The 13,872-nt window shown below is 35.8% G+C and overlaps 1 protein-coding gene across 1 annotated transcript in view; it reads left to right on the top strand.

Moving 5' to 3' along the window:
- PHEX (phosphate regulating endopeptidase X-linked) overlaps positions 1 to 13,872 on the top strand; it is a 65,842-nt gene that overhangs the window by 32,209 nt on the left and 19,761 nt on the right. Inside the window, exons 10-12 of the mRNA XM_053457274.1 lie at positions 1,062 to 1,155; positions 2,673 to 2,801; positions 4,836 to 4,937. Of these exons, the coding sequence (XP_053313249.1) occupies positions 1,062 to 1,155; positions 2,673 to 2,801; positions 4,836 to 4,937 (325 nt within the window). The remainder of the gene's footprint in view (positions 1 to 1,061; positions 1,156 to 2,672; positions 2,802 to 4,835; positions 4,938 to 13,872) is intronic.

The raw sequence follows: 13,872 nt of genomic DNA, 5'->3' as shown, positions 1-13,872 counted from the left end.
TCGTTACCGTGAAGGGCTGAATTATTCCCTATAGCAATGTATGTTTCTCCAGTCACCCAGAAGAGAAGATACAGCGGATGTGTTTCAGCCTCTGCATCACTTTTGGGGGGTTTCATGCTGCTTCTGTAAAACATATTTCCACAGTTAAGTGCGGCTTTTGCCAAGTCATTTCAGAGATAAATGATTCCTGTTTTCAGATGTGCATCTTTTCATGGTCGGTTTCACTTTGAAAGAGTCCGGAGTGATTTCACACCTAGAAAATGTTTATTTTTGTAGATCTGTAAAACAGAAAAAAAAAAAAAGAATTTGTAAATAGTTCTTTCTACAATCAAGCCCTCCACCTTAACAGAAAAAAACAAACTGAAAAAAACCCCAAAAGTAATTGTCACGCTGACTCTGCAGATTAGGAAGAGACTTTCAGAGTCAGTGTGGTCTTCCCCCCTTCTGATCCTAGTGTAAGAGGTCTTCACACCACATGGGCAGGAGCAAAATACTATGCCGATCGCATAGCAAACGAATGGTGCGAGTCCTTAGGTGTTCAAGCACCCCTGTGGCGCCCCCTCCCAGAGTCCCTTGCAGGTATAGTGCAACTGAAAATCCGCATTGAAGGTATAGATCAAATAAATAATGCATGGAAACCCTAAATAGATCACAGGTCACACACCCCAGAGGTCAGCCCTGGCACCCAGATTGCATTCATAGGATACATAGAATTTACCTGTTAGCAATGGATGTGGCTGAAACACGTAAACTCAATCATTTATATGGTTTATGATAAACTAATTTAACCATTAATGGCCTTTTTTTTAAAGATACAACTTCTATATGCAGTACTTTTGCCACATACTAATTAAGAATTCTCAGCAAAAATTGTAGGGAATCTGCTGGCACTTCATGTATAAATATAAAAGATTTAGCTTTTTTTTTTTTTAGAGTTTTTAGAGACAAGAATTTCTTCCAGGTCCTCACTGGCAACAAATGGAAGGACATTCAAATATATTGAATATGTTAGTCCCTCTTCAAAATATATTACTTATATGTGTCTGCTTATGTTTGCCCAGGACCCTTGCCAACTACCTGATATGGAGATTTGTGTACTCGAGAATTTCCAACCTCAGTAGACGTTTTCAGTACAGACAGCTGGAATATGCCCGGGTAAGAAACGGATAAAGACCTTTCATTAAAAAAATATCTTGTTTGTTGTCAATAGGTTTTGACTTGTATTGGGAAGAGTCTGGATATATTGTGTTAGGTTTGACAGGAGTGTTCTTTTTGATAGTACTAATTTGTTATTTATGCTATTTATGAGTATGTTGGGTTAATTCCACCTTCTATCATGTCGCAATAATTCACAGAACTCGTTTGAGTTACTTTTTTAAGTATAAATATCTAATGTATTTTGACTTGCATTTACTGTATTGTATTGTTTTTGTTTACTGTTTTGTTAATTACTTTACATTTTCAGTATTATTTGAAACCACATACTTTAAAATATGTGCATACTCTGATTCAAAGTGAGATTGGACCATGTTGCTAATATGGATGTTGATTTATGTAAAACAGCAAGTGGTAGATTCAAGGCTAACATCAGCAAAGATATTTGTTTATAAAGCATGGATGTAGGTCAATATGTAAAATAGTCTGGCAGGCATAATGTATGTGAAATAAATTAACCAAATTGTGGTATGGCCACTGTTAGCAGATATCTCAGTGTTCTGGTTTGAATGAGTGCAGACAGCTCTGTATGTATACATGGGAAGAACCAGGTCATTACATTGATTACATAATGCGTACCAATAAAACATTTTTTCATGTAATGTTTCCGTGTGAGAAAGGATTAAGGTGTTTACCAGAAAAAAATAGAACACAGATGTGTATAATTTCCGGATATAATTTAGACTTAAAAGGTAGGAAAAAATATAATTTCATATTTAGTATTTAATAAGTCCATACCTCCAAACTCTCATTGGGACCCAAATAAATCTATCCCCTTTTTTTAGGGGATATATTTTAGAACATTTGTTCTGCACATGAGTGTATTACAATGTTCTACACAGGGATGGATCTAGGGTTAGAGGAGCTTACACATATACATCCTCTCCCACACACCATTAACCATAGGCACACACCTGACACTCTAATACCAATTTGCTGACACACACATGCTAACACTATACACTAACACACTTTACCATCATACATTAATACACACACACGCTAACACCATATGCTCACACGCATATAGACACCATACACTAACACATACATATTCTACTGCCATCCAGTAACATACACTTACACTGAGACCATATGCTCACACACATGCTACCACCATACACTAACAGACTCAAGTTGCCACCATATACACACTCCTATTCTATACATTAACATACAGACACTCTAATACCATGTGCTTGGATGCTGTGCTCACGCGTCTTCCTCCTTAGTGCCTCCCTGGTTCTACAGTCCTAAAATTCACAATAATGTGCATAGAAACAACAGAAATGTATTTAGAAATAAAACTGTGTAGATAAAATATATTCTTCTTCCTAATGTCTTGCCCCGCCACCGAAATATTAATAGTTATCAATAGGTTCAAATTTTCAGTAAAAACCTATCCCCTACCCATGTCTCAAACCATATTTACCGGTATTTTATGATTTGTCACACAGGTTCTTCTGGGTACCAATTCTCTGGCAGCTCGTTGGGACAGATGTGTAAATTACATAGAAAATTCTCTCCCTTATGCTGTGGGGAAGATGTTTGTGAATGCTCACTTCCAAGAGGACAAGAAAAAAATGGTATATTGTAACATATGTTTTTACATTGTCTGGTTTGTATATTCTGAATAACCGTGTATTCCTTATATACCATATTTTCCAAAATATTTGCTTCTAGAAATGAAGTGAAGAACATGGTATTCCTAAGTAATGTGAACTTTACCTGTAGATTCATTATAGAGGAATTCTTACCTTTAAGAACTTTACATTGATATTTAGAAGAAAAAACTATATGTTGAATTTGCATTTTTTCAATTTATTTACCGTATAATACGGTTTCAATGAAAGGTTTTAACATAATTGTAGTATAACTCATTTTAATGTGGAATACAAAAAAAACATTTAAATCCCAACCTCAATTTAATTTTGGCAACAGTTATACAACAAACCACAACTAAATATATAATATGATGGACCAATTGCATTATGGGTATTGTTTCATTCCAAACGCATTAGACATTTAATATTAATTTAAATGTATTATTCAAATACTGACTGTTAACATGCTCGATCATTTTTATGCTTAAACCAATTAATATAATGTACCGATGAGTAACAGCTTCTCTAAAGATTCTTTGCATCTAATATCTTTCAACTTTAATTTTCCAACTGGTTTGTAAACATGGCACGCCATAAGATTTTCATACATTTTCTGCTGGGTAATCCAAGAGATTCCATTCTCCAAATGTTTGATTCTAAATGCACCTCAGATATCTTTGCCATACACAGGCAGTTTTCTTTAGAGAGTGCAAATTATGTTTACCCTAAGGCTAGGTTTCCACTTGGGTATTTTTTGCAAAAACGCCCATAATAACGCCAATTCAGCCACACGGCGTTTCATTAGTGAAAAAACGCTGCGGCCAGATGTTGGCTGTTCTTCAATAGGAAATCACACAATGCCATATCCACTTGGCGTTTTTCTGTTTGGCGTTTTTTCAGTCCTCTTCTGCTTTTTTGGGCTCTGTGGCAGTTTTTCAGAATCGCAGCATGTTGACACCCCGGCGTTTTTTGCAAGGAAATCTTGGCGTTTTTCTCCAATAGAAGTCTATGGGAGAGAAAAAACGCCATGAAAACGCCATGTGGGTTTTGCCTTGGCTTTTTTTATGGCGTTTTTTTCCACAGTTACAAAAAAGGGGCAGGACCCAGGAAGAGGAAGAGCTGCCATTTTCCCAGTACTGTGGTAAAATATTTATCTGCTTGTACATTGTGTGCTGTCTCTGTGTAATTTATTAATAATTCGGAATAAAACATGCTTTACAAACCACAGAAAACAGTAAAAAGGGTCCGCCGGGGCGTTTAAGTAGAACTCTACCAAGGAAATGACATCAGGAGGGGGCAGATACTTGCCATTTATCCTAATCCCTTTTAGCTGGGTGAATATTCTAACTTGTAAAGGCTGGAAAAACGGCCTAAGGTCAAAAAGCAATGTCCACAGAAAGGCTAAAATGCCAGAAAAAAACACAAAAACGCAGGAAAATGCAGTGTTTTTCCTGGCGTTATTCATCAAGAAAATAACGTAGGAAAAAAAACCAAGTGGAAACCTAGCCTAATACCAATTGCGCAAGAATGAAACCTTTTAACAACCAGTTGTCCATATGAAAACCATGTTTTTAGAACTGCCAGATGTACTAACTCTTTTAGTGAATTATCAACATTTATCACTGAGGGCATCTGAGGGTATCTAGTTAGCCTCCATTTAATCCTCACCTTTTGCCTATTATACCAATGGGAAATATGACACTGTTAACGAAAGGGTTATTTGATAGAATACATATGCATATGTGCATAAATAATATCTTTACAATTTTATTTAATAGAGCTGAATAATCTAAAATGTTTCAGTCTGTCTGTGTCTTTCTGCTAATATATTTTGGACTATGTTCAATCTTTCCTACTGTAACGTTAAATAATGTTTTGTTTTGTTTTTTTAATAAAAATGAAATTGCCAAAATAATTTAACATAAAATGCAGGCTGAACAGACAGAACGCTATAGCCATTGGTTTGTATGATATAACCAAAATCCATCTTTCTGAAAAATGATGTTTGTTATTCAGATGCAAGAGCTGATTGAAGGTATCCGCTGGGCATTTATCGACATGCTGGAAAAAGAAAATGACTGGATGGATGAAGAAACCAAAAGAAAAGCAGAAGAGAAGGTACAACATACATGAATAATGCATGCCTCAATGGATTTGAGTTGAATTCTATCAATAATAGGATTGTTGCTGGTAAAATTAGTGGTAGACTAAATAAAAAATGGCAACTATGTTTTAATTATGTCTCTCCAACATGTAGTGAATTTCTATGAAAAGAATACAGGTATCTGACTTGAGTAGAACTAACGTTCCAATGTGTATGATAGACTAGGATGACAACTCTACTCACAGATGATACCCTCATGTCTTATGTCGACTGACAAACTCAATGGCCAACTCATCAGCAGTTGTCTTGAACCTGACAGTAAGGTGATAGCAACTCATCAGGGAGACTCATAGTGTCCACCTCAACAGTGATCAACGCAACAGAACTCTATGGGAGACTAAAAAATTACAATTCAACCCTGAATTCAAGTCAATAACTCAGACAAAAAAACAGACCTGGCTGTTGAATTTTTTTTGACCAATTATGCAAGTCCATTCGCCTTCTTGCAGCTAGTGCTATTAAAGACGTATATGACTAATTGTGCCCATTATTAGGCACTGATTCTGTCCTGGGTGTCACTTTTTTCAGCTAAACTTTATGTTCACCTTTATTTTATTTTATTTCTGCATTGACTGTTCTAAAACAAGTTTAATTTACTCTGTCATCACCAAATGCCATTAAATAGTATGAATTATTAGTAATTATAAACATTCCAGCGCAAAGGTTTAACTTGTGTTTCTTCACCATATTAAAAGAAAAAAAGATAAATTAGGTATGTAGACTACTTACTTGTTATTTGACCATAGACCAAGTAATTGTTATACCTATACACAGGTAATTATAATAATTTTTTATTGATGTAATAGTGCCTTTATATTCTATACAATATATAATAAAACAAAAAAACTAAAAGTCTAACTTAAAATATAGTACAAGATTTGAGGTCCCACATTCAAGTCCTGTGCCAGGCACATCCCTGACAAGTTGTCTGCAGACCTTTAATACGGACTGGAGCATAACCCTGACACTTGCCCAAATACTCAATTTATGTAGTTTGGGGGACAGATCTTATAATTTGGTCTTTTTCGAGGTAAAGACCGTAGAAACAAGCCATAAATGTATCATTGTAGTCAGTTTTATATGTATAGTATTACTTCTAGTTTGAAAGATTTAGCATTTTGCTAAGTTTACATTAAATGAGTCTTTCCACTCAGTTCTTGCAGCCTAAGATGAGAAGTTGAGAAGAAGGAAAAGGAATTTAGGCCAGGACATTAATTATTTAAATTTTACTTTTACATCATACTGAACTCATCATAGGAGAGGTTAAATAGTACCTTAATTAAACTAAATATCTCACAAACATTGCAAAAATCAGTGGTTTAAATAAGTCAGTGTAATCATGCCATGTAACAAGGTGAGTTAATTGAAGGAGGCTGCACCTAGATATTACTAGCACGTACCTGCATAGAGCTAGGCTACAACAGTAGGCAAGTGAAGTCTAATCCCTCCCTTTATGTGATCTTTATAAGCCTTTTACCTATATGGACGTGTGATAGTGTATTGGCAGTATGTAAAAGCACCGACAAAGTATAGAAAAATTACTTCTAAAAAATATTTCTCACAAACAATCTAGTTAGTGAATAGCCTCGTAAAGGGACACTGCAGTGTCCCATCACCCGACCAACAAATAATGTAAATAAATAAAATCAATTACTCTGCCCTCCATGATCCTGTTCTTCTCACCACTGTCAACGTTAGGGAAGCACTCCCATTGAAGTCAGTGTGGTCTCATTAGATCTCCTAGAAATCTCATGCGAGTTAGCTCTGGGGCAGTGAACATAGCCTTACCTGTAAATGCTTAGGATTTGACTTATTGTATCTGGGTGACCCACTACACCCCCAGGTCTCTTGGTCACATTCTTGTTTCTCCAGACAGGAGATCTGCATTTGGTCATGTCTGCCTCCTGCCTACTCCACCCTACTCCCCTCCCAATAAAGGCACTTTGAGACTAGCTATTCCCCTAAACCTGGCTCCATAATTGTCTAGCCTCACACCTTCTTATGGATTCTCCCACAGAAAAGAGAGCTCCAGGTAGACTACCCTGAGGACTTCCCAGGTATGGGTATAGTATGTATGCGCTTTAGTGAGCAGCAGTTATGTTCTGCCAAAGACTTTTCCTGCAAACTTAGGAGCTAGGTGGTGGGGAAAGAGGCGAATACACATGGAGGAGCCTGCAGAAAATTAAAGGAACTACTAAGATACCATATGCATTAAAGTGAATATGATGGCTGGCGTGTCTCTTTTAACTTGTAACTATTGAATTCTGGGGAGACTTATGAGAAAGATTTTTTGTGTGACTTCCCATGAAACCTGGGTCTACATCAATAACACATAATCTGTTTTTTTTTGTACAAACAAATGTGTTTGGAAGATGTGTCCGACATTGTTCTGCACCAGCTGTTATGAACAAAATTAGCCATGAAGAGAATCCTAAATTATAGTGATAAGAATGAGACACTGAAATTGAATGTGTGTTTTTAAATACCTTTCTGAATTCCAAGCTTCATTAAGATTAGTTAAGATGATTAAGAGACGATCTGGTTTTATATTCATAAAAGGATTTCTGGCTTCCATAGTCATTGTGTTTCAGACGATGGCAGATAATGACCAAAATATTTAACCCTTCCACTGCTGCAGAGGGTGGTGTTGATTACCGAGACCGATTTGTCTCGTGTAGGGTTTTTATAACAGAGCATTTAGCTAGAGACCCTGGGGGCTCCCTGCTCGGCTGAGGCCTATGTTAAGTTATCAACAAATGTACCATGATAATTTTTATTGATGCAATAATAATATGAGCAGGATACTTGCTGATGCAATAAAAAAAACCTTAATTTTTTATGATTGACTTGTTTGTAGTGAGTGCAAATTATGCAGTAGGCTATATATATATATATATATATATATATATATATATATATATATATATTCTCTGCCTTTGCAGTAAACTAAATATTTTTTATGGAGAAAATTACAGAAGTTCACAACTACATAATATAAGTAACCAGATTTTCATATACATTTGGGCGCTTCAGGAATCAAATATCTATACTACACTGATTGTGTTTAAACATAAATATAATGAGACAATAATTTGATTATGTGTTTCTTTTAGCAGTGTTTTAGATAATTGGTAAATACAAAATGTGATTTATCTTTCAGCATCTTCTTTTTCTATTATATTTGTATTTTGAACTATTTGCATGAATATTTAACAGTAATCTACATATTAATGAATTATTCATGCAAGTATATTATAACAGCTGTCATAACAGAATAGAAATAGACATTGTAATTCTTGTTTTCAAAATGAAATGTTCTATAGGCAAGATAGCTTTTGCCATTGTCTACTCGAGGTAGTTGTCAAGCATATGAATTACTGCTGCTGAGGGTTAAAATAAGTGAACATATGAACTTGTTGTACACTTGCGTTGACAGTCTATTAACACAAATTAGGAATTTAATATTTTGACTTCTGGAAGTTTCTGACAATTTAGATAGAGCTCCATATAAAACTAGTTGTTTCTCAATAACATTGATGATATTTTTTGTACTCAGTTTTATACAACCAGGGCCTGCCTTGGACATTCAGGCACCCGGTGGGGGCCACCCTGTGGTGCCCCCATCATCACCCTAGGTTCCCCTTGTCCCCTCCTACTACTGAGAAATGCAGGGAATTAGAAGAATACGCAATACAAATACTAAGCACTTGAAATGCACTCAGGATGGCCTAAGGCATTGTGCTGCAAAGCCAACATGGCATCCCCCACTAAAAAAATAAATACTATATGGGGTTTAATTCAAAGTATAGATAAACTTAATACCAAATAACATAGAGCTTAACTAAATGCCACATGATAACATAGCGATCAACTGAATAATACAGACAAACCCTGTATTGCAGGTCTAGATCTACTGAATAACTCATGCAAAACCAATATAGCAGATGTAGATCAACTACATACAACCCATCTAGTTCAAGTGTAGATCAAATAAAGAACAGATGGAAACACAACATTGCAGGCACAGATCAACTGAATAAGACAAACAAACAAATGTATATACAAACTTAAAATCATCAGTATGCGTCTGTTTCCGTATTAATTCCCAATGTAGGTTAATATAAAAAAGAAAAACACATACAGGTAAAAATTCTTAGTGTACTATTTCAGTAATAGTCATGTATTTATCAACTGTCTATGGACATTTTTTATAAGATTCAACTACTTGTACAGTGGCAGGAAATACATTTAACCCCTATTCATCATTATTTAGAACGCATGTTTAAAAGCATTTCAGGTCATTAAATTATGATTTTTTTTGGCACAAATAAATGAACATTATATTTTTTAAAATACATTTGCAGCCATTTGGTCTTAAATTGAATCCCTTTCCTCAATTCCTTATTTTCAATAACTAATGAGGAATAAGGTGGTATAATCAAGCAATATAGCAATGTATTTAAGATGGCTGCCTTCGAAGGCATACCTTAGAGTTGTATTAAATATACATTGGGAAAACATTATTGGATAAATACATGATTGGGGAATCATAATAAATACCAAGTCTCATCATAAGATGGCAGCAGATCCCAGCCAACATGTGCCTTAGCACTGCAGAAATTACACACCCAGTAAAATGTCTCTGTCAGACTCTGTGTTAATATTCTTATCCAAATCATTATATGATTATTAACATATTTCTGTCGACATTGAGGCCCCATTTAATGTACATTTGTGAGGGTTTGTTTTGAAGAGACAAGCAGCTCTAGTTTTCTTAATCCTTTCTCTCACTTTTTCCGGTACCCCACCCTTGTTGCAGATATAATCCATGCTTCTCATTGCAAATAGGGACATATAATTTGACGGCAGAGAAGAACAACTTGGACAGTTTTAAAGACTCAAACATTGACCGGTCCTTGGACTTGATGGATTCAGGATAGCAAATGTCTATTAATGCATGTTTAAATTCCCTCACAGTATTAACCTCTACTCTATACATCCTATTTTCCACCTGCTCTGTAAAGTAAAACATTTACATCTAAGCCTTTGACCCTCTAGTTTTAGATTATGACCTTGTGTTCTAACAATTCCCTCAAGTACATTGTCAAATAACTTATGTATTTAAATGTTTCTATAATATCCCAATTTTCTCAACATAACTCTTCTTTTGAATTCAAGCAAACTGTACTGTGTTCAGTTTACGGTAATCTAATTTTCATATCAAACAGTTAGTTTATATTATTTAGCCAAAAATCTCAACATTCAGAATTCATTTTGTAGAAATGCAAGCAATTTCCATTTGCACAAAACCATCCCCATTCAGAGAAGCAACATAGATGCATTGGATTTTGATCAGTGCATATTACACCCCTCTAAAACCATATTACACCCCTCTAAAACCATATCACACCCCTCGCTTCTGCTTTGTGCCCCATAAATCTTATTCATAGGTTAGGCTAAATTAGGGTGACTAGTACTACCGGTATATATACTACCTTTTTGTTTTCAAGCTATTTAAACCAGTACTGTGCTAGAGACCCTATCTATACAAGGTTTAAATGATCAGGTAAAACTAATGCAGCTTAAATATTGTAGTTTGTAAGAAAGGTGTGGGAGAACTGATGAGATTTTTAATATATGGGTTAAATGGAAATGGTAGGACAAGAGGTTATAGTCTAAAACTAAACCAGGGTTAATAAATGGAATAGCATTCCGGCTGAAGATACAGTGGTTAATACAATGGGTAGGTTCTAGGCTTGAGAAAGACAGCTGTTTGATTTGAAATTAAGGACAAATGGACTTCATTTGCCAAGTTCTGCATTTTTTTGCCAAGTTCTGCATTTCCACATTTAATTTGACCTGGCGATGAAGAGAAACACTAGTGCCTGGGTACAATAAAACCATCCTTAATTTCTTTAACATATTTCTACATGTCATGATTTCTTGTGACTACATGATATTTAGTGAGTAAAGCCAGCCTCACGTGAGATGTTGTCTACATAGCACAGTTTAGGAAGTCATACACTGGTTCTAATGATGTGTCTGCGCATACTTTCAAGAATCGTTGCAGACACATAATTAAGATATCTTTGTAGTTTTTTTTACAGGGAAAAAGGGCAAATTAAAAGGCATGAAAAATGTGTTATAAGTCAGTTAACAAAAAGTGGTGGTTAATTGTTATAATAAAATAGTGTTTTAGGCAGGTGTAAGAAAATGCTGTGAAGTAAGAATGCTTTCAAAAATAGACATGTAAATAGTTTATTTTTTTTTATCATTTAACAAATGCAAAGTGACAGAACAGAAGAAGAATCTAAATCTAATCAATATTTGGTATTAGCCTTTGCCTTCTAAACAGCATCAATTCTTGGATGGTAGGTTGGCAGGTAGTTTGTTCCAAACATCTTGCTAAGCAAACTACAGTTCTTCTGTGGATTTATGCAGCATCAGTAATCAGCATTCATGTAATCCCAGACAGATTTGATGATGTTCAGATCAGGGGCCTGTGGGGGCCACACGATCAGTTTCAGCCCCCAAACTTGCCACCATGCTTCACTGTTGCCCTCAAGCACTCATTCTTGTACAACTTTCTAGCCCTTTGGGGAACAGACTTCCTTCTGTTACAGCCAAATATATGCCATTTTCTTTACCCCAGTTCCTGTGTTTTCTTAAATAGTTGAGTAGTTTGGGCTTGTTTCCATGCCGGGGGTATGGCTTTTTGGCCATGAAGACAACTTCTAACCAGAATTCTTAGAACAGTAGATGTGTATACCCAGGTGTCTCTGTTTTCTGCCAATGCTGAGCTGATGGCATTGCTGGGCCTCTTCTGATTGTGAAGGGAAGTATGATGTGTCTTTCATCTACTGCACTGTTATCTTGGCTGACCACTGCATGTACGGTCCTCAACATTACCCGTTTCATTGTGCTTCTTCAAAATAGCTCAGTCTTACCATGGTGTATGACTTTCGACATTAAACTGTCTTCAGCAATGTCACCTTGGTGAGTTTGGCTGGTCCTCATCCAGTTTAATCCCCCCGAAGCTGTTTCAGTTTAAGTTAATGATTGTGTTTCAACCTACATTAAACTGATGACCATTAGTGGCTGTTATTTTTTTGTAATTAATATATATATTAATTGAAATTCTGTGCTTTTTGGTGATTTATTGAATCAATATCTTACCGCATAACAAGTTATAAATATGAAATACATACCACATACAATTTCAAAATGTTAGCAGGCTAAAAAAACAATTTGTATTTTTTTTCCCATATAGCAAGACCAAAATATGTTATAAATGTATCCTCACTCAAAGTTCAAAAGTTATATTATGTTTGAATTACAGCATTCAACTGGCACTCTGGCTTGGATAATTTATTATCAGTAATATTTTTAAACAAATCTAGATGACTGAGAAAAATCAGCCATGCTTTCTAATAAAGGCAAGTTGAATTAATCTTCATAATTAAATGGCTCATAACTTGGCCATTAAAATTCAATCCAATTCAATCCAAATCTAGTTTTATCTATATCAAAACTTAGGCTAAAGATGTCAATGTAAATAGCAGAGACCATCTCTCACTTGAAAGAAGTTGCGTTAATATGTTGGGTCTTAAATACAGTGCCATATACAGTAATGTAAATTAGCATTGAAGAAAACTTTGTGTTATTATATATTGTTTCAATAAACTTCTTTTATCTGAATACCTGGAGGCGGCCATTGTTGTCAGTCGTGATATTTTAGGTGACTTTCCCTACTCATGTGCGGCCGCCAGCTGGATATGTGTGGCCCAGTGTTACATTCCTGTACTCTTGCAGCATGTGGCCGCACATAGCCAGCTAGTGGCCTCACACTGCAGAACCATATATGCCTCTGAAGCAGCAATAATTCTAATTACTTGGCTTTATTGGCCACAAGCCCTCCAGCCATTTGCCGGATGGCCACTCCGGGCCTGAGTAGATGTATTTTACAGAGGTTCAAATAAGTTTGTATTGTAAATCAAAGGTCAAGATGAAAAATGTTGGGTTATGGGGAGAGGAAATCGGTGAAATAATTTAATGTGAGGTAAAAATATGGAACAGAGATATAATGGGAGTGTATGTGTGTGTGTGAGGGCACTGTATTTATATGTGTGTGTGTAAGGACAGTGTATGTGTTTATGGGCAGGTGTGTATAAAGGCAATGTGTAAGGGTCCTGGGAGGGAGGCTAACATTAGGCTTTTCTTAATAAAAAAAAAAAATCTCTGCTGTTGTTGACTACTCTTCCAATGATACTCAAGCAGCATTATGGTGGAGCCCTGGCTGGCTGAGAATCATAGGAATTGTATTTCACAGCCAGCATCTGCAGCTTTACTGCATCATGGAAGCAGTATGTCTGACTGAGCCTCATGTGAACTGTAGTTAACAGTAGATGATATGACAGGTGTTAGTTGTGAATTTAAACTCCCACGTTGCCTAGTCATGTAGGCACCTGGCTGGCTGAGCATCATGGGAATTGTAATTCACAGCTAACATCTACTGTTAACTGCACTTCCCATGATGCTCAGCCAGCATCATGGAAGTAGTATGTCTGACTGAGCCTCATGGGAATTCGATGTGTTCTTTATTTTTAATATGCATGACTGTGCTGACAAAAATGTAGCGTGTTTTAAGTAACGATGCCAGCGCGGCATTGCAAAGTGCAATTGTATTGATGAGTTCCCCTCTTTCACATTTGTTGGGAGGTATGGTACTGGACTATTTGGATGCTGATATAAAAAGGATGACAAAATGTGTTAAGTATAACAAATAAAAAAAATTATAGGGTTACCCATTAAATGAATTACCATATTTCCTGTACCGAAAGCTACATGTGTTTTTTTTTATTTAGTCTTGACTTGCTTGTATATTTAGCA

This window comes from Spea bombifrons, chromosome 2 (genome assembly GCF_027358695.1).
Source record: "Spea bombifrons isolate aSpeBom1 chromosome 2, aSpeBom1.2.pri, whole genome shotgun sequence".
NCBI classification, from domain to species: Eukaryota; Metazoa; Chordata; class Amphibia; order Anura; family Pelobatidae; genus Spea; species Spea bombifrons.
The sequence above is the reverse complement of the archived record's forward strand: the minus strand, read 5'-3'. Positions and strand labels throughout refer to the sequence as shown.